The following is a 27887-nucleotide window of genomic DNA, read 5'->3' on the forward strand; positions in this document are numbered from 1 at the left end:
ATTGAACCGGCTCAAGTGACAACTCTAACCCAGTGCAGCCTCAGACTTCCCCCTGCACTTTGTCGGTGATCGCTACCAGCTCCAACCATGCTTCTGGTCACGTCTCTGTGAGTGGATGTATGGTGTCCATACAGCACGGTACCGCAGCTGGGGAAACCATCCTGACCTCGTAAAAACTCAGGATGCACACAGGCAGCACACAGGATGACCAGAACTGCCCTCTGCCTTTTAAGCAAGCTGCATATTAAGCGCAGAAAGCAGACGTCTCGCACACAAGCCAACTCCTGCAGCAACAGCACCGTCCACCTGCATGTTGCTAAAAAGATTTCAGAAGCAGCCAGGGTCACCCACTTGGATTTGTTCTTGAAACTGGGGCTCCCATCAGAAGCACCACTTCAGCCAACATTGTGCATCTGCAAGACTCCACTTGTTGGTTTTGTTTCAGGTGCAGCGTTGATCTCAGCACCAGACCAAATAAAACCCAGAGACCCTAAACTATCTGAATATAAAACTTCATAGGTAGAAATGGCCCACAGAACAGACACCAGCACAGGCCTTCAGGTAAAGCTTCAGCAGCAGCTCCCTCTGACAAAAAGAACCCTCCAAACTAAAGCTGTGCTCTTTTTATGGCCCTGGCCTAAGTGCGTGATGTGCTTCTCCAGAAAAGTCATACAGCCTTGGAAGCACCATTAAGAAACCCTCCACCTCTGCTCCCTTTTCACCCTACCCTTAAATCACCTCTTTGGGCACCGTTACATCAGTGAAACTGCCAGTACATCTACCCGCTCAGTCACCAGATCCCACAGGGGAGATGTACCAACAAGCCTGGAGGCTACTTTTGCCCCAACAGGGACAGCATTTGAATTAATATCTTAGAATTTCTCCCCAGATTACAGATTAGGTGCTTTCCTGCATACTGTATGATTACCTAATTGTTAATTAATTAGCTAATTTTATTTTTGAATGTTCCCAATAGTCATAAGACATCCTGGGACTGGTAAGGTTTCAGTCGTTATATGTTATCATTTTCAACAGAGATCCGCTAGATAACACAGGAAATCCACAGCTAAATAAACGACACCACAAAAACTCAAAATACATGTGAGATTTAATAAAAGAAAAGAAGTACAAAGTGAGTGGAAAGAAACAAAAGTAAAAAAAAAAAAAACCAAACAAAACCAAAAACAAAACCCCAAAACCCAACACATTTGGAATGACAAAGCGAACAGATGCAGCACGTCCGAGAGGCTGCTACCCCCGGGCTGGTCCCCCAGGTGCCTCCACGTGCTTCAAGTCCACCACCCGATGGCACCCAGCCAGACGGGAAGCCTACATGGCTTAGAGCCCCGCAAAACACATTTTAAATTAGAAAGCAGACAACATACATGATGGTAAGTGTTTAAATGATAAAAAAATGGACAGTTTTTTCCCCATTAATACCAACCTTTTAAAGATAAATACATAAAACAGCTGAAAGATGTGTAACTGAACAGTTTCAGTCATTTCTGAAGGGTTTTTCTTTCCCTTCTTCTAGCCTACAAAAAGTAAGTCTTCGAACTGGAGTGAGATTAGCATCACCATGTATTTGTAACTTGTTAAATAAAAATAAGATATAGAACTACTCTATATACCATATACTTAAATCCTTTCTCAGCCAAAAGGAAAAATCAAGTACTAGAGGAAAAAAACCCAACAAAACACTGAGTCCCATTGGGCAGATTATGGTATCAAGGGCTCTAAAAAATAACTACAAGGTAAAGGTATGTCCATCACAACATAAAGTCAATGTAATATAATAATCATAATTAAAATATTGTTACATACATTCTGAATGTCTTCATGAGAAGAAGCTGGAAATTTCTTCACAATGCCCATGGATTTGAAGGTTTTTACTCTTTCATTGTTATCATCATTATTTTTAATTACCTGTTATTCTAGGAAAAAAGAATTGATCTCTGATGAGCCAGGACAGATAGAAATCATTTGCATAGATCTTGCTGGCTGCAGCGTGAGATCAGGAGAAAGCTATCGAGTGGAAAAGCGATGGCAAGGCAGCTGCTCGCACACTCTCTGTCATCAGTTACTGTTTTATCCCAGCCCACATAGCATTTGCTTTGAGAAGCAACACAACGAACTCAACTGGGCTGCTGACTCACGCAATTAGTGCGCCAGAGGTTCTCTCATTAGCTAAAGTCAAAATCCTGCCCCTAACGTGTGTGACACGATTGGGCTATAGGCAGTGGCAAGCTGGAATTGTCTACTTGCATGTAACAATAGGCTGGGTTCCTGGTACGTTTCTCTGAGAAAAACACATTAACCCTCCTAACATTTGCCAGTTGCTCTTTAAAATACATCTAACCTGGAGGCACAGCCTTGAAAATTAGATGTTCAGCTTTCAGCAGACTCCTAACAAGCGCGCGCAATTTCTACTCTCTGAGGAGCAGCCTGTTCTGAAAGGCACCCGCAAGATCCTCGGGAGGTTCCTTCTTACAAGCATCAAGTAACACTGACATGATTTTCAGTATATCTATAGAAAAGGCCAATGTGCATATGAAAACAGTTTAACACCTGAGCACGTGTTTAGGATGAAAAACAAAGAAAAAGCTGCTTTAACGGGATATGCAAGTTGAAGAACCTCATCTCACCCTCCAGCACAGCACTGCCCTCACAGAGACCTGCACGGCTCAGGCACGAGGCCGTGCACCTCCATCCGCAAGTCAAAGAAGGAATCTGCTGACATCCTTCTTGTCTTTAAACTATCAGAAAAATCTTGTAATGTTAATAACTAAATAAAAATGCACACACTCACAACTAACACTTAGCCAGCCAGTGTTCTTAAAAACTCTAAAGACACTACATGGGAGTTAATATAAAATATTTGCTCTCTTTTAGCCTGTTATCTGATGGATGGATGGAATTGGGTCCAACTGTTTTTCCATGACAACACAGCTAGTGAGTCCCTATTCAGTCACTGCCCCGCCTTATCACAAAATGGTTTGAGTGGAAAATAATAATATTGATCCTAATTATTCCTCTAAGCTCAGTTGCCCAGGATAACAAGGATGTTATCTCTAGGCATGCAAAGTGTTAAAGAAAGCACTTTCCAAGGGGAATAGAGCCTATCAGCATAAATACGGTGCATAGCTCAAGATCAGGGGATTCTCCTTATTAGGCACATGGTAAACTTAAGGTTAAAGAGTAGCAGTAAATATGACCACTTAAATAATTTTTCCACAACAGTAAAATACATTGGTAAATGACAACTGAAAAGCTACACAAATCCTGTAGTTCCACATTATACAACAAACTCTTACGAAAAATCTTTCTATATAAATGTTCTACTTTAGCAGTAAAGAAAATTCAAAACATTGTCCCATTAATTTTGTTAACAATTCTTTCTCTCTCTCTCCTCTCTTATATATTTATAAAAAAATATTATAAATGATGTAGAATGTGTTTAGAGTAATTCAGGATTAAAATATATAATTACAGGAATGAGGGTTACTCTGACTAAGATTCCCAGAGCAGAAAGTCTAAGCATTGTGGTTTTCTACCCATTCTAAAAACTTATTTGAGAAGTTTGTTAGAAAAACAAACATTTCAGCATTCTTCAGACCACTCCTTACATCTGTGCATGTACAGGGGAAGGTAGATGAGCCTCAAGCAGTCGCCTTAGCCAATTAAAAAATAATAATAATAAAACCTAGAACGCAATTATTTAGCTGGTGGGTAAGATGAGTTCAGACAAACAGTTACGGTCACTTTATACACAGCTCTCAATCACTGGGTTTAGAACAAAACATCTTACTTTAGGGATTAGTTGACTTTGTTTAACAAAATGTACATGGTAAAGGTTACTTCCTCAACACCTCCTGATAAATTCTGTACAGATAACAGCGAGTCGTTACACTGCAACCACCGAAGATGCTCATTTTCTCTTTCACTTTGGTCCACTCACACAATGTTATGAGAAGGGTCACAGGGTGGGAAACTCAAGCAACTTAACACATGAAAGCACCAAGTCCACTCTTGGCCTGAAAGTCTGTATGTGATTAACTGAAAGAAACAAAACATAAAAAAAGCATGAATTAAATTACGAAAATTAAATGAAAGCAAAATGTAGCTAAATATGTTAAAAAGAAAAAAGGAAGAGAAGGGCAAACACTGCTCGCAGACAAGGGCGGCCCCCCGCACGCTGAGCCCCACCAGAGCACAACCTGCTCAGCTGCTGCAAGTGCCGAAGGGAACCTCCGTGCAGCCACCCGGGTCTCCCCTCAACACCTGCAATTCTTCCACCTCCATCCCTTACTAAAGCTGCTAAACCCACTGTGTTGAAACAGGAGACGATAAAAGGTTCAACCGGCTCTCCTCACAACTGGAAGTAGAAACAACACCCCCTTCCAGAACTCACAATATATTCCCAGCTCCCGCGAGGTCGCAGCACCTTGGCTGTACGCCCAGGGTACTCCTTGCAGCCCCATCCCCTGGGGGGGCGTGGGGCTCTCTCGGCAGCGATGCCCCTTCGCACCCCCTCCATCCCATTCCTCACACCGCCCGCCCCAGGTGGGCACGTGCCCCCAGGCAAGCAGGGAGCAAACCCCTAGCTAACACCACACTCGGCTCCGTACAGCGCTGGCTCCTCGGTCACTGAAGCCGCAGGCACAGCCTGAACCCTGCGCTCTGCCACCGGTGCCCGGGAGGACACTGCCTGCCACCAGCGCCCAGATCCCAGCTGCCTTCCCATCCGGTTTGGCTGAAAGATCCTGGTAAGAAAGCTGGGAAAGACATTCCCGCTGATTGATTGGGAATACGCAGATCCTCTTAATGCCTGTGTGGTCTGTGGGGTAACACGGAACAGGCTGCCTGGGACACAGCAGCGGGACGGGCAAGGGCTGTGCTCTCTGATACGCAGGTTTCACAAAGCCCCCAGCTCCTTCCGATGCCTCCCAGATGAAAAGGGGGTCTGGGAAGACAGGTCACTGGCAAGGCCAAGGGGAGGCACCTTCCTTTGAGGTTTTTTTTTTTAAAAAAAGTTGGTTATCCTGCTTGAACAGAAACCTCCAAATACCACATTTTGAACTAGCTCACAGGCTTGCAACAACAACAACAAAAATCACAAAAAACCTAACCCAACCAACAAAATACCAACCCCAAAACCACTTCCTCTCCCTAATTTATTAATTTTATTCCTGATGACAGCGCACCTCCCCTAGCTGTGCTCTGGAGCTGAAAAGAGCCCCCAGCCCCAGCACCAGGGGGTGTCCCCACTGCACAGAGGTGCCCCTTGGTCCTTCACACGCTGCCTGAGCTGCCCTCTCCTGACCCCACTTCTGACCACGGCCGGTTCCCAGGCACCACCCAGCAGAGGAAGGGTGTCCAGACTCATCCGCAGGTGGGCTAAAACCAGCAAAGCACAGAAAAGCTGTTTCTGCTGGGGACAGACGGAGCAGAGGGAAGCTGCAGTTTCTGCGTGGCCAGCACACACAGAACGTCGCCGCCAGAGCATCCCGGTGACTGGCATCGCTCACGCAAGTTAACAGCGTGCAGCTCGGCATGCTCACCTTCCCCAAAGCAGCCCTGGGCCCCAGGCTGCCCCAACATTCAGCCCCTAATTCATGTGCGAGTTTATCAGGATTAAACCCTATTTTCAGCAAAATGTTTTACAGACCATTTTGGACTCTGTGGGTGAGGTGGGATATGCCCAGAGCATGCCCAGAGGTCTGCAGAAGAGTGTGCTTTGGGTTTGTTTTAAACAGCAACACATTCACATTCCAAGGAAATAAGTTCAATAACACACACTGCCATCTTCCACGGGAAGAAACAAATTACTAGCATGTCAGTACGTAGAACGAGCTCCTCTAGTGCTGCAGTTCACAGCAGTGAGGTGACAGAGCACAAGATCTCATCAGCAACATGAAGCTGTACGCTGTGCTGTCAAGAGCAAACTCGGGTGTTGCTGCTCATGATGGTCTGTCTTTCTTTTCACCATTAAAAGGCTCAGAAAGCACTGCTACCCGCCTGTTCCGGATCTGACAGAATGCAGTTCTGACCCTCAAGCTCCTTCACGCAAGGGGAAGTAACAAAAAATGACAGAGTAACAGAGTTACCAGCTTGCATGATGGTGCTTCTTGCTTTGCTCCTTAGCCAGTGCTCCTTGAAGAGTGGCTTGACCAAAAGCAGGTTCACCCCCTCCACCTCTTCTTTTTAAACCCGTCTGCCCCACTCCTGCTCTTCCATTACACAACCAGGCAGCTGAAAGGGCATTATTTACATGCCCTCGCTCCACACTTGCTGGCTTCAGAAACATCAAATAACTTGCAGCAAGCAAAGACAGGAATTCTGCCTTTAGGGGAAAAGAGCTTTCTCCTAAGCAGAAGAACCATGCCCTGGAGCCCTATCTCACACAGAACCCTAAGGAATTCCCAAGGCATCTTCTCACTCTAAGCCGCTGTTTCCTTTCTCTACAGCTTTGCCTCCAAAAATAAAATAAGTGCGGTCCCAAAGAGGGCCCCAAGCCTACGGATCACAGTGAAGTAGTGCACGACAGGGGACCACATCTGTAGGATGTTACAACCGTGTCAGGACTGTCCCCACTCCTCTCTGCTGGGGAGGAGATGCAGCTCACTTCCAGTCACCTTCTGGTCCGTCTCCAGGAGCAGATGGCTCGCAGGGTCGCTTCAGCTGGCTGTCACAGAGGAAGGGCAAACCCCACAGGACACCTGGCCGTTAGAGAAAGGCCCCAGATGGCAAATCCCCCCACCTGTGGTCACCAGGGCCTCCCCAGGGCAGTGCCTGGGCATGGGAGGGCCCCATCTCTCCTCCACTTTGAGTGTGGAGTCAGAAGGGTAGGAATTAGGATTCCAAAGTCCCCTTTTCCATTTGCTAAACAACTGATCACACGTTAAAGCACCGGAGCAGACACCCAGCTTCCCAGTGGCAGAGGAGAAAGGCTCTAGCTCAGTCACTTACTTTTTCTTGTCTTTGTCCTTCTTCAGTGGCTGCTGTGAGGTAGCCTGCAAGGATTGGGACTGCAAGGTTTCCACCGCTACTTTCCGCCTGTTGAAGGCATTCATCTCTTCCTCCAGCTCCCTCCTCTTCTCCTCCACCTTCCTTTTCTCTTCCTGGTGTATCCTTTTTAAGTGCTCAAATTTCTCATGCAGCTGGTAGGAAACAGACCCTCTGAGCATCACATTCAGCACGACCAGCTTGCGCTCCCCCTGCTCCCCTCCCCAACAGCCCCACTCGCACCTCCCACACAAATCCCCACGCCCTGCCCAGAGCGACCCGTGGCAGGGCACGGCAGCCGGCACCCCCGCACTGTGCAAGCCCTTCGGCAGAGCTGGCCTCTGGGCAGTCACAGCCTCTTCACCAAAAGCAGCAAAGACAATAAATTCAGCTCTACCTGATGCGACGTATCAAAGCAGGAGAAAGCATGAGCCCCGGGTAAGCGCACCAAGGGTCTCAGCTCAGCCTGCAGCCCTGCAAGGGGGCTGTGGACATTGTGGGCTCTTTTGTTCCTCACTGATTTTGAGGATGGTCCATTTATTTTCTCCTCCGTCACAGCAGCTGCCTGGGGCCTCACACCAATGACCCGAGGGACTCCAGCCCAGCTGTCCCCTTTACTCTGCTGTCCAGAGGTAAAGTCTACCTGACATGGATGCTCCCCAAAACGTCCCACATTGTCCTTCACTCAGCAAGCAGCAGCCAAGTCTCCTACACACTGCACAGGATGGGGAAGACTTGTTTCTGAGACACCTAAGCCAGTGTGATGCTGTTTTGAAAACATTACCCTGCATCCCCTTCTCTGAGTGGGGGAAGGTGTGTGTGTGCGCTTTGGCTGGTGAGGTCTGCTCGAGAGCTGCATGTGCTTTCCAGGATTCTTATGTTGCCCAGACCCAGATCCTATGCTGGCTGTATTTTGGGCTCCTCTCACAGGTTTTTGGCACACCCACCTCCCTCTCCTTCTCCTTCAGCTCTGCCTCCGTCTCCTTGACTTTGTTAACAAACATTTGTCTCATTTCTTCCTCTTTCTTCTGGAGCTCGCCCAAGAACTCTTTCCTTTTGGTCTCGTATGTTTCTTGGAGGCTGGGGAAGAAAGCAAACGAGATCCAGATTCTTTGGACACCAATGAGTTAGGGATGGGGAAACGCATGCCTGTCCGCATTGCTTAAAGACAAACAGGCAGAAAGGGAAGGTCTAACTCAGCTGCAAAGTTCAAACCCAGTGCTAGTATCTTCCAGCCCAACATTGTGGATGCCAGCTGCAAACCTCCCATTTTTTGGGGGGGTGTCAGTACCAAACCGTTACTCCAAATCGATGTTAGACACGAAGGCCACTCACCTGAAGGGCTGGCTGTCTGGATCTGTGTCCTTGAAGCCCATCTCTTCCAGTTTGCACCTCCTGTACAGCTCATAGTGGCGGGTGTGAGTCTGCTCCCGAAGATCCTCCATGTTGACTCGAATCAGCATTTCCCGCAGTTTCACAAAGTCGCAGTGACTTTCATTCTCAACTGATGGAAGCAAAGGGGGAAGTCAGCAAACTGCACACACGGCTGGGGAGCACAAATGTACATCGAGCTTAACTCCAGCCACTCTCCTCACAAGGACCTCTCCCTGCCATCCCGCACAGGGCACAGCACAGCCCCTTGGATGCAGGGATTCCCGCTGACCATCACTACCTGCTAGTAGGAACAGGAATTCAAAGGGAAGGTTGGCCAACCCACAAAAGGCTGCACAGAACATTTCTGCACCGTTTAGCACAGGGCACCTTCGTGCACACGCAGGCAGAGCTGGAGAGGGTGCCAGCACGTGCCCACACAAGGGAGGGAAGGTGCAGGGGGTGCCCAGCTCACAGCACCTTACCTTGCACCACTCCCCATGGGTACTGCCGAGCTCTCACCAGCTTGTTCCCAACTTTCACCTCCTCCGTGCTGCCGACCACAGCGAAGGGCAGATGAGCCTGAAACAGAACCAGGGCAGGGACTCAGTGCACGGGCCAACCCCTCAGAGATCAGCTCAACCATTAGATCCCCCTCATTTAGGCACAGGATCAACTGCAAAAAGTTCTCCCTCTGAAGCTAACAGCCTCCAGTACTCGGAGCAGTCTCTGCTCTACGCTGGGATATTACAACAGAGAGCAGTGTAGGGCCACAACACAGCTTACTAGCAATGCTGGCTGGACTGAACTAGGTGGGGAAATATTGTGGGAACACCATGATCATTACTGATCTCCCTCCATCCATTTGTCAGGTTGTTCTTGCAGCTGTAGTCTTTCCACATGCCAAGAGCAGGGCACTCCCTGCCTTGCAGAAAGCACAAGCAAAGACATCCATGAACAGGCCTTGGCACAGCAGTTTGTGTGTGGGCACGGGAAGGGACATGTACAGGATACAACGTGTGCTCATTGCTCTCGAAGTCTGCAAAGCATCAAGCGCAGTAAGGAGACAGGGCACCGTCCTCAGCACTGCAGGGAAGAAGCCACGGAGCGGGTGCTTCAGCAGGACGAGGCTGACAAAGTCCTTCACATTTAAGAAGAAACAGATCTGGAAGTGGGAACTGGTAGAGACGTGGCCCAAAACATTTTAATTGGGGAAAAAAACAAAAAAAAAAATCCTCAAAAACCAAGCAAGCATGACTCACTTTTTCCCCCAATACACACAGCTTGCAATTTTTTTTAAAGAGTGCATCTTCCAAATGTTTCACAAATTCAGCAAAAAAGAACTGTTACAGTGAAAACATGTATCCCACCGACCCAGAAATCAATTGGCTATTGAAATTTAAAACACAAAGGGGGAGGGGGGTGTGTGAGAGACAAAGCACTGAATCAGAAACAACTATGCAGGAAAATGTTCATTTTAATGAAAAAGCTACTTTCTATTTAAAAAATGAACACGGAAACATTTCAGCTATTTCTGCTGCAATAGCTACACTCTGATTTGGAAGACAGGAAACCTGAAAGTGGTTTTGCACATGCCTCAGCCAGGTCTGAATTTGACCTTCGAATTTCAAAAAAGACAAAATGGACTCCAACAACTTTTCTTCTTTATTTCGAATTGGGTTTTCTCTGCTTAGCCTCCCTGAGTCAGAAAGGTAATCTTAACTGTAAAATTTTTATTTAAAGTTTCTCCCTCCTCAAATTAAAAGTAACCTAAAAGCAAACAGAATGAATTTTGAAGAAATTATTTTAAAAAAAATTAATACAACCGATTTTAGAGCTGAGTTTCTCCAGAGAGCACACAGATTAAGTAAGAGCCACATTTTAATTAATTCTGTATGCAGTAGCCTCAGGCATCTGTCAGATCCACAGCTCAACTTTCAAACAGATTCAGTGTCTGGACAATCCCAATGAAACTTGCCTTCCAAACGCATTTTTGTGTGGCAGTTTAATTGTCACAACCTTTGGTGGCAATGTGATGGGCAGCATTACTCACGTTCATCACAGAGTTAATCTCAGCAACGGCTTCGTCGTCTGTGGGGAACTGATAGATCTGCACGCCATTGCTGACCAGTTCGCTCATTATCTTTATCTTGAACTTGTGCAACTCGCTCTTGGAGATGGTGTCTGCTTTGGCAATAATCGGGATGATGTTCACCTAGAGCAGAAGGAAGGAAAAATACTCGGGTGAGCAGCAGGCGGGCATGCTGTTCTGTCGGGAGCGTGGGTGCCCGCAGCGTGACCCGGATCCTACCCCGGTGGCTGCTTTACATTTCGTAAAACCACAAAGGTGCTATGTTTTTGCATGCAAGCTGCAGCACAAGCCCAGCTGAACACTAGAGGGAAGAGTTTTCCAGGACTAATTTGGCTACAAGACTTCCAGATAAACACCCGGCAATAAATACACAGTGAGCAGATCAAAGCCTCTGCTCCTGCCTATGTATTTTGTTACACACGCCGAGGGAGGCAAAGACAGTGTAACTGTCACGTCTCGAGCTATCACCTCTCCACTTCTGGCTCTGCTGACAAGCTGTTTTAGAAGACAAGCACAAGGATGAAACGCTGCAGCGAGCTGACGTGAAGCCTTCCCATGCTTAAGCAGAAAGAGCATGGGCTCCTGACGCTCTCACAGCAGCTGCAGATACTTTCCAAGGACCCTCCTGAGCAGCCCTGTGAGGATCACAACTCAGGCGTGCTGTGCAGATTACATGGACCTCCTGGAAAAGGTGCAGGGTGCCATACAGCAGAGATCTGTTTTCACGCTGCTGTCGCTCAGCTTTGGTTTCACATCAGCTGTCACCAAGCGCAACACCTCACGCAGCTTCATCACCCCAGGTTTCAAAGCCACCCACGAGCTGCAGGCTGGGGAGGTCCCCCCGTGCCCAGTACCTACAAAGATCAAGAGCAAACAGGGGCACATCCCACATCCTTCCGCAGGGATGTGGTTCACCATGGCTTCGTGCTCGGGAGAGCTACAGTGGGGCAGGATCTGTCACAGGAACCTCTATTAGATAACGCTGCTATGGCCAGAAAAGCCAAGTGCAACCCTGCAAACCACTGCTTAAACAAACAACAACAAAACTCCTCTGTCTGAACAGCAGCCAAATTCATAGCAGTAAAACACAAGAATCCAAACAAACGAGGGGAGAGTCTGATTTGCCATCTAACGATTCCCAACAGCAATGCTTTTTGTCCTACAGAGCAGAAATTCACAGCAGCCATTTGGTCTCCAATGGGTGCCCACTAAAATAAACCACCTTGCTTTCCCAGCTCATGTTCTCTTTCTAGCTTAGTGTTTTTTCCGTGCTTCTTGGATTTTTTCCCCCTGCTCTGGTTTAGCACTTACTAAATACAAGAGTGTTTACTCCAAAAGAAAACAGTCTTAATTTGCTCATTGCAAATTTATCTGAGAGGATAAATTCCTCCTTTCTCTCAGCCACTGACCTGGCCTCTTTTACCAAGGACCACAACCCCCCCCAGAACAAGCTCTGCTGCTCACTCCTCAGCAGGTCAATGTCCTCATTACAAAGTTAAACAGACCACAGCTGGGTGCTTCACTGACCTGCTAAGAGCAGAGGAGGCTTGGATCCACCATCTCCCACCCAAAAAGGGTCAGCTCAGGGCTCATGTACTGCCCGCTCAGGAGCGGTATCTGCGAGGGGAAAGGCCCTGCCAGGGAGCTGCGGCGTGCAGAGCCTCATGCTCTCCAGCCAGCCAGGCACGCTGACAAACCAGCAGAAGAGGTGATTTTAATCCATTTTCAGCTGGCCTAAGCAATTTGCCCCTCTTCTTTCAAAAAGTCCCAGCTCAGCCCCGCTCCCAGTGAGGCAGGAGGTGCAGAGCCTGGAGCTCAGCGGGGCTTGCCCAGCACAGGGGAAGGCAGGCTCTGTGGGCACAGCTGCTGCCCCAGCAGCACTCGGAGAAGGTGCAAACCCAGGTTGGTTCAAGCACCCTCCAGCCAGGTCCCACGTCCTTTGCCAAGGCAGCTCAGTCAGCACCTGCTGTCACAGAATTCATAACCTAAAAGGGTTTTACAAGTTGTCGTATTTCCAGTAACCAACAGCCAAAATCAATACTGTGGAGTCCTAGAAATGGCATTTGGGTGTAACTCTTTCCTTCTCTCTTCTTCCCTTGTGAGTTCCTTAAATTTTTAAAATAATTACTGGTTTTATTTTCATTTCACGCATGCCTTGGAAACTCACACACTGGAATCCCACACTTAGCAAGTGATACCTGGAGCACTATACAATTATCTTCCTTTTTTTCCCTTCTCTGATTTTGAGCACTGGCACCCAAAAGCTGTCCAAGTCTAGAATAAGCTCATCCCTTTACAACATGGAGAAAGGACAGAAAAGTTTGGAAACAAAAACCAAATGAGGTACAAGACGGTACCGAACCAAACTGCATGTCTAACCCTGCCCTCCTACGGCACCTTCCATGCCTCCACTTCTATGCAAAAGCCACAGCCTGTGGCACAGCAATTAGTGCCAAATAAACAGATATACAGCTAGCTAGAGAAGAAAAGTCACCTCTCCTGTCCCTCCGGAACAGAAAACCCCAATAAAAGGAAGTGATGCCAGAACTATGCAAGGTTTCTCTCTCCCCTTTTTCTTTTACACAAATAATGTTTACCTTTGGCTGAAGACAGAATCCTAAAGCAACATTCTTATATCTCATGGTGGAAGAGCAATATTCTCTATTTAAAGATCTAGTAATAAAATCATGAAGTTAACTACTGCAGTGTTGTCCTACTGAATGCAACAGAGGAGCAGTGTCCCCCAACCATCAGTCCACGTGCTAGAAGTCTTTGCTGGAGTTGGAATTACGACCAAAGGAAGCCTGTGCTTCAGACAAGATAGTGAACTGCCATGCACACACATAAAATGTACTCCTTCGCAAGTCATTCTGATGAGTTATTTCTCATCTCCAAAAATAACACTTACAAGAATGTGCCAAAGTCGGTCAGTTGGTAGAAAATAATTTTGCTAATATAATAAGGCTACATGCATTTTCACACTGTGAAATACATCTGAGTTCTTCCCCATCTCCAAAGTGTTCCTGAATATGCCAAGTCTCAGTGAAACCAAGAGGCAAATCTTATGCTGGAAACCAAACAGCAGAGGCACAGACAGGCCTGAAGCATCCCCACTGGCCAGTGACCTGCCTAGGATGTGACAGCTCATGAAGGGCAAACAATTAGCCACAGCTCGTAAACAACACACACTGACTGGAAACCATCTGGGGACAACCACCAGGGTGCCCACAGCAGCACACAGCTGTGCCATCGCCTTCCAGGGCAGGGTTGTGTTTTAAATCAATAAATCACCTTCTCACCTGATACAGATGCAATTTTATTTATCATAAAATGACAGAATGGTTTGGGTTGGAAGGGACCTTAAAGATCATCTACTTGTAACCCCTCTGCCAGGGGCAGGGACACCAGCCACTAGCCCAGGCTGCTCAAAGCCCCGTCCAACCTGGCCTTGAGCACTGCCAGGGATGGAAGTATCTCCTCCTTTTCCCAAGTTAAATCCAAAAGAAAGCCAACCCCTGCCAGGCCATATGTGATTCTCACCTACCAGCCAGCTAGCCACATTCTGTCTACCTTGAACCACTTCTGGAGATCCTTCTAGCTCTCTGGCCATAATTAAATACCCTAGACAACAGCTGGCCATGAGCTCAGCTAAACAAAATACTGCATTACAGTACAAGGGAAGATTTTCTTTACAAAACAGCTTTACCCAGAAGGGACTTTGAGCTCTACACTAGGAGCAAGATTCATTATTGGAATTGTCATGCAGCTTCAAAAGCCTGCCCAACACGTAATACCATGCCACAGGTGTGCTAAAGCAAAGGTGTAACTGCGCCAAGTTCCTACAAACCCCTTGTTAAAAAGCCACTGCCTCCGATACACCTTTCGTTTCCATGGGCTCCATTCTTCAACCAGAAAACAAAGGCCACCAGCCACACAAAGCTTTGCAAGAGGAAAGCTGGGGTCAGGTGCGCTCACACGGCTGCAGATGCGAGTCAGCACGTCACCCCCTTGCTCAGGCACGGTAACCGCTCGGTCACCAGTCCGGAGCAGGCAGAAAGCTGCCCGGGGTTTGCCAACACCCCGCTTCGCTCTGCCCATGCGCTGGCCCCCAAGCACAAACGGTCCATGTGCACTGGGAAAGGGGCACAGCACCACCCTGCACAAATCTTTAAGGAGTGCCTGGAAAGCACCTGGATGTCCTGGGATGACACCAATGCAGAAATGCAACATAAATCACTGACACCAAGAAAACATCAATGGGTTCTACTTGCTTATTCATTCCCACATGCCTGCTTGTGCGAGGCCACTGCATCATGAAATCCAAGATGTTCTCACACTATGGTAAGAAGAGAGATGAGAGCAAAGGGATAAAATGACTCCAGAGAGGACTATTGAAGTGGAAGTTTAGAAGTATAAAAGGCTTGCGTGTGCAAAAAGTTCTCATCTCTGCACAAGTACAAAGGATTTATTTTGGTACTACCCAAGGACCACATTAAAGGCAGCCACAGGGAGATGTGAAAAGTAGGGAATGCAGAAGTAAAGGAAGAGAAAAGCTTTGTGGGACCACCAGCACCAAGGGGAATCGTGCAAAAGCTTTCCTCCAAACATATTTCTGGGAACACGTAATGCTGGCACTGCACCAAGAGACAAGAGTTTCTTAAGGGAAAGTTTTCAGATTCCCGATGAAGTCAGTGTAACAGCCACCACAGTTACAAACAGCCCACTGCAATGGGAACCCAGTGCCTGCTCTGGAGCGGGGCCAAGGAAAAGCAGGCCAGCAGCCCTGGGTGGCGAGGGCAAACAGCAGGAGCTCTGCGAGGGGGAACTCTACCCACCAGGACAGTCTGATAGAGCTGCACATGGACAACAGCCAGAGCACAGAGCATTCCCTCAATGGAGTCCAGGGGTTACCTGGTTACTGTAGGGTCCCAGCTGCCTTGCCTGCCCTCTCTGCAGGCTGATCAGCATCTGCCATCTGAAAGGAACCACTTGCTGGTAAAATCCTGCTCTGAAAGATAGGAAATTCTTGCAAAGAAGAAATTATGCTGCCACTAGTAACCTCTGAAGCCTCCTGCAGCTCCCTGGAAGCCAGCTGGAACAACCAAGAGCATGTCAGAAACCTCCTCCGAGCTGCAGGAATATCAGTGGTAGCCAATTAAGTAACCCACTGCCCCCTAAGGCAGAAGATAATATGCACAAGGAAACCCAGCCAGACCCTCTCACAACCCACTTTTAGGATTCCTATGACCTGGAAAATTTCTCACCATATTTACATTTTCAGAAGATCTCCTATCCAGATCATATGGCACTACCACCACCACGCACTCCCTGTGTTCCAGCATGCACAGCCAACGCTTCTTGGCAGCCCTCGTCTCCTCCGCACTGACCACCTTGAGATGCCTACAATTTTGGTGGCTCTGAGCCCCTCTGTCCCTGCTGACATGTCAGGACACCAAAGGTGACTCCACAGTTCCCACAGTTCAACGGCAGGAGCTGGAATGCACCCTCACCTGCACACCTGTAAAGAGCAGCTAATAAAGTTGCAGCTGATGGCTTTGATCAATAGGAACAAATCTGGGTAAGCCTCTTACAGCAACGGACACTCTAGACTTTATACAGCTAGCTGGAAAACGGGTTTTTCACCTGACATTTTTCAGGAAAGCCAGTGAGAAAACAAGCACAAGACCTCAGCAACCACCAGGGCAGATGAAGTTTTACCTGAGTCCTAAAAATGGCTCAGCTAATATGCACGAAGGAGTCCAGCACTTAAATGGAAGGAACAAAACCTTCTGCATGACAACAAACAGCAGCATTACCACTTCCAGAAAGAGGGACCACCCTTACCTTGCTGTCCAGCTTCTTCATTGTCACCAAGTCCAAAGACTTGAGCGAGTGCCCAGTTGGGGTGATGAAGTACAGGCAGACGTGAATCCTCGTGTCATGATAGTTGAAGAGAGATCGGCGGATTTTCAGCTCTTCTTGCAAATAGTTTTCAAACTGCGTATCAATGTACTCAACTATCGGCCTGTAACTAAAACCATACCATTAGCAAGCCAGATACTGGAGTTCAAATGTCAACAATTCAAAGGCTTAAGGAGTTCTCTTGGACATACCATGATATCACTTAAAAAGTAGTTATAAGACTCATACAGTTTAGCTGTACAACGGGGAAGTGTGTCATTTACACACAGACCTTTAGAATCCAAAGGCTGCTGGTCTCCTGAAGCTGTACTGCAAAGTCTAAGGACAGTGGAGCATGGAAGGACAACTACTTCCCCAGATCAGACTTTGCCCAGATCTCAGGGCTGAGCCATCTGGCTTCAGCAATGCAACATGACCAAGGAGAGACCTTGGAGTCCCAGAAAGCCTCTACCTGAAGCTTGAACAAGATGTCTGTGTAATTAAATGAGACAGATCCAGAGACACTGATCATTGCCAGCACAGATAATTCCCAAGCTGGCACCAAGGACAGCTTGTTAACTGCTCACGCTCCTGGAGGACACCATTCTTTGCTGGGAAGACCTCCTGTGACCTTTTTGGCTCCTCACCCAACTCCCTCAACACTCAGTCCCCAGAAACGGAGCTACTCCATTAACAGAAACATGGACACCTCCTCTGCAACACTGCAGGCAGGGCTGCAGGCAGGCCATGTCTAAGCAGCAGAGGCAAGCCCAGAAACACCAAGCAGATGGCACGAGACCTGCCTTTCATCTTTATTTATCTGATCCCCAAATCCAACCGCATCCACAATTGTTAGCTTCAGGTGGACATTGCTCTCCTGCAGGTCATAGGTCCGTGGCCGCAAGCGAACTGCACTCTCATAGTGACTGGCTTCCTCCGTCTCGAATGTGGTATTGAAGAGGGTATTCATTAGCGTGGATTTCCCAATGCCGGTCTCACCTAGGAAGGAGAAATCATCAGCTCACTGCAGCATGAATTTGTCACAGGTACTTCAAAGAACATTAATGACAGAGCAGAACTAAATTATACTGTGAAAGGTTACTACAAATTGCTTTTGGACAGACGTGTAATTGTCTAGCTGCATTCTTGAACGCCTCCCAGACTTAATGCAAAACTAACACAGAGCACTTTGGTCCTGTCTCCCCAGCGAGGGCCATACAGCACAGCAAAACACACTATTTTCCTCTCCATGTACCCTGGCTTTGCTTGGGATCTTGCACCAGAGAAGCTGGGGAGAGCACAATTTTAGTAGTCTTTTGAGCCTTCAGATGAGGAGGAGTAAAACTCAGCTGCTCCCACTGACAAGAACTATCTGAGACAGTTGTTGGATGTCCCAAACACAGCAATAGCTCCAGGTAACTGCAGATCAGCACGAAGTGATGAGTGTCTGGCACAATCTGGAGGGGACAGGCAAGTCCGACAACGAGGTTTCCTCTCACATCTAGAGAATGAATACCTCGTGGTGCTCAGAACAGCACAGAGGCACACACCGCTTTCTACCAGCTGTGGCTGAGTTGGGCAAGGAAATAAAGCCAGCCTGGTGCTCCAGATGAATCTGAAAGGAGTCACATGGAGAACTCACTACTGATGTAAAGCCACATTCTCCTGTGCAGTTGTGGGCACAGCTGGGAGCAGGATCTGGCAAACAGGGATACAAGGTTTTCTTTCTTTCCTCTTGACCAAAAAAAAAAGCATTAATTTCTTCCAGATGAGTGTTTCACAAATGCATGCTCATCTGGCCATACTAAGAGTATACATTCTGGTGTGCCCAAGAATGGCACTAATTAAAAACATACTGCTCTCAGCTGCAATTACCCTTCTGCTAAGGAACAAGCCTATGAAGTTCAACTGTGATTCTAGCCATGCTTTTTGCTTGTGGTTTGGATATTCAGAAGTGGCTAGGTATGGCACAAGCACCTTGCAAGAGCTGTCAGCGTTTCGCTGCACAGTCTACACAAAGCCATACTCTCTTCAGGCAGGCTGAGGGCCAGGCAGGAGTTGCTGCCTCTAGATCTATTTCTGCTGGTTTAGCAGGTTACGGTACTTTAGGCCTGATACACAATACAAGAACCAGCCGAAGTAAAAATAATGCTTATCTTATCACTGGAAGGAATTGGTTTCTAGATCATGTCAATATCAAAATTAAAAAGTGTAACAAGGTTATTTTAAAGTCAGCACCTCGCACCTGCTCATAATCTTCAAGATAAATACTTTACAATCAATAAAACCAGGAACGCTCCACTCCCTCTCCCTTTCCTAGCACAGGGATGGTCATGCTTCAAGCCCTTTGACCCACGCTGGGAAAGCATCAACCAGGCACAGCCCCCAATGCAAACCTCTTATCCCCAACTTTGGGGTGCAGGCTCCCGCTCAGAAATGACTGAATTATCAGCAGCAGCTCTCAGCTAACCACTGCATCTGACTGTATCTGCTTGCACACCATATCCACCAAGCTGCTCATGCCAGCCACCCCAGTTTGCAAATGGAAGTGCTTAATTTGCCACACACAGCCTTCCCTTAACGCTTCCTATTGCACAGCTATCACAGTGAAGGAGATGCCCAACACCTCGCTGATTACAGGAATTCTTCCAGTTTGCCCCACAAGGCTCAGTCACTTGGACCTCCCTGCTGCTCTCTGCAGCTTCTGCACCTGCACGGGTAGCTCAGCTCAGAGCAGGGCTGGACAGTCCCACACCCATTTCCTCCCCTACCCCCCTCACCAAAACTCTAATTTTGGGTAACAATCTCCAATAGTCACTTGTGAAAGTCACAACTCAGAAGCATCAAGCTCCAGAGAGCTGAAGTTCACTGAGGAAAAAAAAAAAAAATGTTTATTTAAATAGGCATTTCTGACTTGCTTAAAGTCTCTGCCAAGCCCCATGGCACAGCAGGACACACAAGAAATCCTGGTCCCAACCTCACCGCGCTGCCAGCTCAGCCCATGTCTGTTGCAGAGGACTGTGCTCACCCACACAGAGGATGTTGAAGCTGAAGCCTTGTGTGACAGACTTGCTGACCAGCTGATCAGGGAGGCTGTCGAAGCCAACATGGCCCCCCAGGGAAAGGTTCCTCTTCTCTTCGTTCTGGTAGGGGGAAGAAGCCAGATTAGCAAACTGCATAAAGATGGCAAGTCAGACTGATGAGAGGAACCACCAAGCCCAAGAAACAAGCACCCTCCCGGGCACTGCATAACCTCCAGCCCGAACGAGCTTGTGTTTTGGCACACCACAGCACAAACCCACCGCCAGCAACAGAAAAGAGGGGGAAATACTCATCTTCATGGGGAATTGGGAGAACTAAGCTACCAGGCTACAAAGAAAACACTAGCATAGACTTCAGCTACATACAGCTGGGAGAGATTAGCAAAGGAAATCCCACCACCATGTGATTTAGCACTCAATTTCTCCTTGTCCTTTTTTATTCTACTTTCTTAAACACTCCCACACCAAATTCGGCTTGACAGATTTTGTATTTTCCCCCCAAGTACTCCATATTTTTCCTTTGCTACTGCCATAAGCAGCATGGTTTTGTTTGCTTAGGCATTCAGCGGTGCTCGTCGCACAGGCAGGGTGAGGAATCCTCTTGCTTTACCATCTGTGACCACAGTTTTCCACCGTTTCTCTGCTGTTCCTGTTCCTGCCTCCCCTCTATGCACTTTGCTCTTCCTTCTGTCTCTTCCTCCCCCAGAGGAGGATGAAGCTGATCACCTGTAGGAAGCTTTGCTTAGGAACTAAGACAATAAACATCTGAGGAGAAACAGGTCTATGCCCCGTGTTATACAGAAAGGCAGATCAGATCAGATCAGCTATAAAGTCCAGAAGAGAGGAGTTGACAGAAGGGTAAAGGCTGTTTCTAGCGAAGAACAGGGGAGTTTGGCTTTGCACAAGTATTTCAACAGACACTGCCACCTCTACACAACCAAGCAACACTGTTTGAACCCAGAGACCAGACCACCATCCAGCAGCCTCTCCGGCATACTTATCCTTCCATGGAGATGCAAAGATAGATTATTTCAGAGCGTGATTAATCCACACTCACAGCTTATTTGGCAAACGGCTGTTTTTCTTCTTCACCAGCACACAGTAGAAGATGGGGATGGCAAGAGTGCCTGCCCTTTGCCTGGCTCTGGTTCTTCTGTCTGTCCCTGACAATTTGGACTTAATGTCCCAGCACTAAGACTGCAAGACAAGCATACCAAGAAGAGCCTAAGCTGGCTGTCAAACTTCACATTAACTCAAGAGGAAAATACAAGAAATGAGATGATAAGCCTTGCATATTGCTCTATGCCTGCAATAAGATTGCTAATCAAAAAGCAAACCTTTTTTCAACTGCAGCTCGAGTCAAAGCCTCCTGTAGTTCTGCCTTTGGTAGAACAAATATTCTCAGCTTCGTAAACTAAAGCATTTCAATCACAAGAACAACTTGTGAACAGCTGAAGCAGCTCCTATGCCTCACATGCAAACCTTCTGGCTGTCCTGGCTAGCACTTGTTACCAGCTTTCAGCTGATTTAGCCCAGCGTTCTCCCAAGGGACTCCCTGGAAACCCAACCGAATCGCAGCTGGGCCCCTGCGATCAATTCCATGTCATCCCATCAGGATCGATCAAGCTCACTAACTAAGCAGAAACAGCAATCATTTTAAGTTTTCCTGTGGGAGAGATGGCATCAGTTACGGTTTTAAGGTGGACAGGAGTTTAGGTGAATTAAAAAAGGCCCCTAAGACAGGGAAACTTCCAAGTTAAACTTTCTTTCATTCATCTGTCACCATGCAGAGATGCCAAAGCTCAGATTAACACCTCTGCAGGCACAGATCCAGACCCCAGCTGCGGGAACAGTCCCCAGCACACAGGAAGAAAGGTGAGTCTGTGCTGATCCAGGCAGCTGAATGCTGACCTGCGGATCCAGGACAGGACGGTGCAGCTGTGCAGGGAAGGGAACTGCACCGCAAGTGTGCTGCAAAGGGCTCAGAGCTGCGGAGGTTTGGTTTTCCTTTTAAGGAGGAGACTATCACAAGGTGCAGGAAGCCACTGCGTGCATCGGCAGAGCTTGTGGGGCTTCCTCAGGCTCTCAGCCCCCACTTCTCCTCTCCCCCATGCCCCCCCCCCCCCGAGCCACCACCTCACATAGCTTCAAAGACCAGTTCCCAGCACTGCACCACAGTGACAGCCAAGCACGCCGCTCCCACAGAAAGTCACCCGGTTTGATGGTTACACTTTGTGTCTTTTCATTTTAAATAATAAACAAAAAAAAACAAGCAAACAAAAACACAAACCAGAAGCCTGGGATGACATTTTGGATGGGAAATAAATAAAGGCTGGCGATAGCTATGATTAGGCTGAGAGTGCCCAAGGCTGGGAGGAGGTTTCCAGGCAACAGGCAGCACCACTGCTCGCAATTTTAAAATAGGCTCCAGCTAGGCAAGGCTGCATTGAGAACTCAGTCATGCTTCAGCCGGAGGAAACCCAAACGCATTTGCACAGGGCTTTCTTTTTCTCTTCTTTTTTTGGCGTTCAGTTGCTGTTCATTATGGGACAAGAATACTTACTCAAAACCGCTCGCCATCTCTTAAAGCTGCTCAACCAACGAGCCAAACTTCAGTGAAATATTTTTGTCAGTGACCTTGAAATGCATTTTCCTTTTTTTTTTTTCCTGTAAGCAGCGATAATAATCTGGTTCAAGTTCAAGACACTGCCAATACCAAAGCTAAAAACCATTTGCTGTGCTTGCAGCAAGTTCAGCTGTCATTCAGCTTCCAAAAGGATTTTGCTGTTGTTGCTGTGTTAGGACAAACAACGGCAACAACTGCTGGAAAGTAATAACGCAAAGAAAAAGAACCGGGGAAAAAAAGTCCTTCTGTTTTATTCTTTCCCTCCAAACCATTGAGCTTAGAAACCTGACAGCCTTGTGACTGCAACTAATTTTTCTGCTCACTTGCATTGTTTGGTGCATTGACCTGCCCTGCAGAGGAACCCACCCACCATCCTGATGAGCAGCCACCTGCACTTCTTCCTGCACCTACCTGCAGCTGATCTGCAAATCTCACCCCCAATGACTAACCCTTTTGGCCCGCTCCCACTCACCCAGGGTAGCTGAAGGACAGCTTGATACAGTTCACCTGCTAGTGAAGACAACAAGGTCACACTCAAAATTGAATTCTTTCCAGCAGAAGCAGCCAGCCCGCAAGAGTCAGCATAAATAACCAATCCAGAATAGAAATGCTGCAATAAATAAGGGCAATGTAATAAAAAAAAGTAATGCAGCAAGGGGGGTAAGGGGGCGTTGCTTTTGTTTTAAATAAAAGCTAAGAATTTCAGTAGGAGTTTTGCCACATCTGGTGCCAGCGACACAACTGCCTTGCAGGACAGGCGCAGGCAGGTTACGTGGCAGAGATCAGCCATGGCAAGAGCCAGGCAGAAACACAGCCCTGCCCTTTCCATTTGCACTGGTCTCTGCAACGCTCCTGCCCTCCCCAGCGCCTGGTAAGAATTAGGTCCCTCAGCTCACAGCCTGCCTCCCACCAGGCAAGACCCCATCCCGGGGCTGCAAATAACCATGAGGCGAGCCAAGCTTTCCCAAAGCCCATTTGATCATTTCGCAACATGATAATTAAGTGTTTGCGATGGCTCCGAGTGCAAACTCCCACCATAAGCAGCCACTTGCAGCCCTGAACATGACTTCTCGGGTCACTAATGGCATCCTATGATGGGCAGCTACCAGGGTTTTACTTTACAGGGAGCCTTGGAACATGCTCTTTGAAGATCTTCTGTGCCTTGAGCTGATCTCCAGGGCTTGAAGCAGAGAGACAAGGGGATAATTTGTATTTTTAATCTGGAATTTCACGGGAAACAACAGATTCATCAGAAAGTCAGAGCAGGATTTATTAATTTTCAGATCCGAAGTCCCTTAAACTTTTTCACAGATGCTCTGGCTGGTCCGAGAAGCAGTCTGTCAAGGCAACAGGCACACAAATGACACCTGAGGGCACAGCCACGGGAACAACAGCCATCCCAGAGGGAAATCGATCTTTGGCTCTGGTCTGACAGCTACGTCATGGGACCCTTCTCCTGGCACGCAGCAGAAGGACAGACGTGCCCTTGGTAGCACAGATGGCCACACTTAACTGAGCACCACAAGAACTGAAACCAAACCTCCAAACACAGCGCTCCAAACCTGCTGTAAGGCACGAGCCACCCCAGCTCCTGGAAACGGTCCACTGGAGGCTGGGGATGCACAATGGCATGCTGGTCTGTTCCTGTGGCCATACCAGTATAAAGCTGCCCAGGGAACTAAAACCAGCATTTCCAACCCACATCAGCTTCTTCAGCCCATCCACAGCAGGGTCCCACAGACCGTGGCTGTGCAGGACCGTGGGGCTAGGAGGAAGCAAGAGGTGGCATCGCTGCAGGCACGTGTAGCATTGCTGCGGGGACAGGCCACAAACCACATCCACAGATGATGATATGTTATTTGGCCCTTCATTGCAAGTGAAACAAGAAAAGGCAGCAGAGAAACAGAGAGACCAAATCCAGATCCCTGTCAGAGAGTCAACACAGTACTCACATATTAATTAGGCTCCTCCTAGTAGACAGAGGGATAAAAGAAACCTGTGAGGAGAAGTGGCACAGGCTACAGCATAGACCAGTGTGCCTACAATCCTTTAAAAAATAAAAATCTGATCAATTTCTCTTCATGCTTCACCTCCAAATTGGCATCAGTTTCACTCTACATCATTACATTTTTTTCAGCAACTTCTTCCAGGAAAAGCAGCTATTTGTCTCTGCCTGCGTGACCCATGGGGATGCCAGCAGCAAGATCAGCTCCACATCCAGCTGCCCCTCCACTGCAGAGCTCTCCTACCTGGGGCTCCTGGTGCAGAGCAGAGTAGCTCACTTTGCTTTTAGATATGCTGGCCCTCCTCTCCTTGCTTTCACTCCAGGAGCAGTATGAACAGAGTGGAATTCGGTCATAAAAGACCATTCTGACATCAGCTGGTTAAAAAAAAACCTAAAAATAAGTCGAGAATTATCACCTTTCAATTAATCTCAACAAGAAATGCTCTTCAGTGACATATGCTTGTATTTTCTGCTTGAGACAACCCACAGTTTTGTTTTCCTGAATGAAGCAGGTGAAAGCATATGGGTAAACAAAAGCATAACTGAATGCCACCATCATAAATGGTGATATTTATTTTTTTAAAATGTGGAGTTTTTTATATTATTTTGAACTTGGCATGATGAGAGTTGCAATGTAAATCTTGGGCCCTGCTACAGCAGTCATCAGCGTACAAGACTCCTGGTTTAATACACTGAGGAACAGCACAGCATTTTTCTGTACCCAAGGTGCCTTTTCCCATTTCTACAGCCCAACAAAACGGGAGTGAGAAAGATGAACAGCTGACATTTTCCAAGGCAAAACAGCAAAAGCCTACAGAGGAAAGAGGAGGGGAAAGTCAGTCCTTTCTTTCTGCTAAATGAAAAGGGCTTACACACTTGAGCAATGACCTTCAAGGCAAAGGCACGTGCTGCTCCCCGGATGCTCCCTCCAGCACCTTCACACGGCTGACCCGGGCTGTCTCCGAGCTGTGGCCAGGCTGAGGCTCCCCAGACGCCAGCCCCATGCACAGGGGAAGCACACAGCCTTTCAGATGAGAGCTTTCTTGTTCCAGGAGCTCACAGGCAGCAGTATTTCAGGTCCCTCTCTTCCTGGGCTTTTTCCGTTTACGTTTTTCACACACAGATAAAATAGCAAGAGGCAACAACACAACATCTACACAGCGCTTTCCCATAGTGCTTCAATTCCCACTACCAAGGCACACTTTTGGTTATAAATTACTCAATCCTGGATGACACCTTGACTTTAAATAATACTGAATCTTCCAGGACTTTGCAGCACAGGTCCCCTTCCAACCTGGGTACCGTCTGTTACCTTCACACCAATGCCTTGCAGTATCTCTGGATATACCCACAGGCACATCGTTTTGCACTGAGGTAGCACACACATACGTGGAGTCCTGGGATCAGTGTGCCAGGCACCCTGCAATGTGCAGAGCACAGACAGATCCTCTCCTCTCCCATTTACAATCAAATCAAAACAGAAAGATAAAACAGTGCTAGCAGACAGACTGCAGCTCCCCAACCAGTGTGGCTCTGAGACCAGAAAGAGGAAGAGGAGAGAGTGCTCCCATGGGCCCTGCTCTGCACGGCCAAGACACCTTTGGCAGCACTCCCGTGGTGGGATGGAGCGGTCATTGCTCTGCAGGGGCTGGCTCGGCACCCGGCACAGCTGGAGACTGCTGTTAGTCACAAAGCAATGACTTCACCTTCTTGATTCCCTGTCCACAATCCACAACAGCACATGCAACACAGAGACTAACACACATACCAGTGGGGTCTGTAGGATGCTATTCCCTTGCATCCCAAGTGGAAATGCATGGTATCAGGAAATTATTCGGTCCTGATGCAGGAAGGCTCACTTGCAACTGAGCAGAAGGATTGTATGAGCTCTGGCAGAGCAAGCTGGTCCTGCGTACAGGCTCATGGATGCTGACACCCCAAGCAGCCACGCTGCCAGCCACAGGCACTGCCTGGCCCCTTCTCGGACCAGGCAGCTCAGGCAGCAGGACAAGCCAAACTGCCCACAAACCATGGAAGGGGAGGTCTGCTCCAGCAACCCCAACTGCACAACTGTGTGATGCTGAGGGGACCTCCCCTAAACACCCATCACCACAAGATTTCTTACAGAGGCGCTGGTTGCTTTATTGTCATTTCACAAGTAAACTGAGTCATGGAGCAGTTAAGTACTTGCCTAGAGACCTTGGCAAACAGCATTGGAAGCCAAATTCAGCTTCTTTGTCCAAGCAGGCACTCCCTGGGGCTTGGCCCAGTTTCTCGATCAATGCAGAAAAATCCGGCAGATCACCTCTCTCAGAAGATCCCACCCCATCCCCGAGTACTGGTCAACAAATGCCACTTGACATTTGCAAAGAAACAGCAGCAAGTACAGACTCAAGTTTCCACAAAGAAAACATTCCTTCTGCCAAGCTCAGCAGCTATGGGGCAGTAACAGCAACACCACACCTGACGTTTGAAAAGCGCCTTTATGGTGCTAGCAACATTCAAAACAGACACTGTCACACATCAAAATATCTTCTTCTTGTACTCACAAGCTAAAGACTGGTGTATTACAGCATCAATGCATGAACTGGCTCTTTGCACTCTACTAAGCAGAAAGAAATGGCCCAAGAGAAGTGATGAGATCAGATTTGAGGCTGTCTAACAACAGTCAGAGGATGCTGAGCATAGGAAGTCTTAACAGAGGGGCTCAGGGGTAGTAAGCACAACTTCTTTGGTGCCTTAGTGTGCTTCCTTTCATCTCCAGTGCCTTCAGCTGAGGCTGGCCAGCAGAGATCTCGGCACCTTTTAGGCTGAAGTTGTCACATTAGATGCCATCTGATCTCAAGCAGATTTGCAAAGCACAAGCACATACTCAATTCTCAAGTTTTTCAGTTCATCTTAAGCATGTGCTTAAAATTCCAGCTCCCCATTGTGGAGCAGTGAATAACAGGCTGGGGGAAGAAGAAAGGAAGAAAAAAATAAGGCCACAAAGAAAATTTTAGATGTGGGATTTATGCTGATGTACCACTTGTCTTACAATAGCAACCTGCTATGCTTCAACTTCTCTGCTACCTCTTGCTCCGGCCCGGTCTGGTGGTGGTACGTGGCCAATCCAACAGGACACATCTGAGATGGTGTAAGCAACTCTGCCTTCACTATGCCTGTGCAGGGAGGGCAACAGTGTTTTCCTCACTGCAGCAGCCCTAAGGAACTGTAAATGCCCAACGTTGCTGCTCTTGCCAGCAACAGCAGGGCAAAGCCCCGTGGCTGTCACTTCTTTCTCTTTTCCAACACAGAGCTCAGCCACGTCTGAGCCATCCCTCCACATACACGACACTATGTCAGCCAGTCATCTCCAGTAGCTGCACGCTCACAAGCTCCCAGCCCACACTGAAGTCTCCCAATAAAAACCTAAAACGCTAAAACAACAGAATTCCCACCCCCCCCTTTAAACTGCTCTCCTAAGAATGCCAAGAATTTTCCCAGACACTCGAGCTTTTATTCATATCCCTCCTGGCTCCCAGCTGCACTCCAGGCAGGCAAAAACATCACTGAAGAAACCAGATACGGAGTCACCACCAAGACAAGCCAGATAAATATGAAAGCCACTTTACATTACAGAGGCAAGATGACTCAAAAGCTAAGGATCTCTCTTTTAGGGCTAACTAAAGGTTACATTGCCTGAAGTGGTACCTTTCTTGAAAGCTTTTGGACCCATTTTTAAGAGCTATTCATAAACCCTGAGACCAGCAAGAGCATTGCAAAGAGCAATGCTCAACATCTTGGGAAAACAAGAATTAAAATAATAATAATAATAATCACTGGTCCAGTATCAGTGTTTCACAA

At 47.7% G+C, this 27887-nt stretch overlaps 1 protein-coding gene across 4 annotated transcripts in view; it reads right to left on the minus strand.

Annotated features, from left to right (window-relative positions):
* Positions 1-1090: 1090 nt before the first annotated feature.
* Positions 1091-27887, minus strand: part of SEPTIN8 (septin 8) — a 35375-nt gene continuing 8578 nt past the window's right edge. Inside the window, exons 1-10 of one of the 4 annotated variants that reach the window (XM_080397799.1) lie at positions 22509-22531; positions 19398-19512; positions 17173-17368; positions 16313-16499; positions 10430-10591; positions 8862-8958; positions 8341-8509; positions 7953-8085; positions 6970-7160; positions 1091-4056 (exon numbers count right to left, since the gene is read on the minus strand). In XM_080397799.1, the coding sequence (XP_080253925.1) occupies positions 4053-4056; positions 6970-7160; positions 7953-8085; positions 8341-8509; positions 8862-8958; positions 10430-10591; positions 16313-16499; positions 17173-17339 (1110 nt within the window). In that variant the 5' untranslated portion in view covers positions 17340-17368; positions 19398-19512; positions 22509-22531 and the 3' untranslated portion in view covers positions 1091-4052. Of the gene's footprint in view, positions 4057-6969; positions 7161-7952; positions 8086-8340; positions 8510-8861; positions 8959-10429; positions 10592-16312; positions 16500-17172; positions 17369-19397; positions 19513-22508; positions 22532-27887 lie in introns of those variants that run through there. The other 3 variants (XM_080397797.1, XM_080397796.1, XM_080397798.1) reach the window with 3 other exon arrangements.

The sequence above is a fragment of the Falco punctatus genome, assembly GCF_963210335.1.
Source record: "Falco punctatus genome assembly, chromosome: 8".
NCBI classification, from domain to species: Eukaryota; Metazoa; Chordata; class Aves; order Falconiformes; family Falconidae; genus Falco; species Falco punctatus.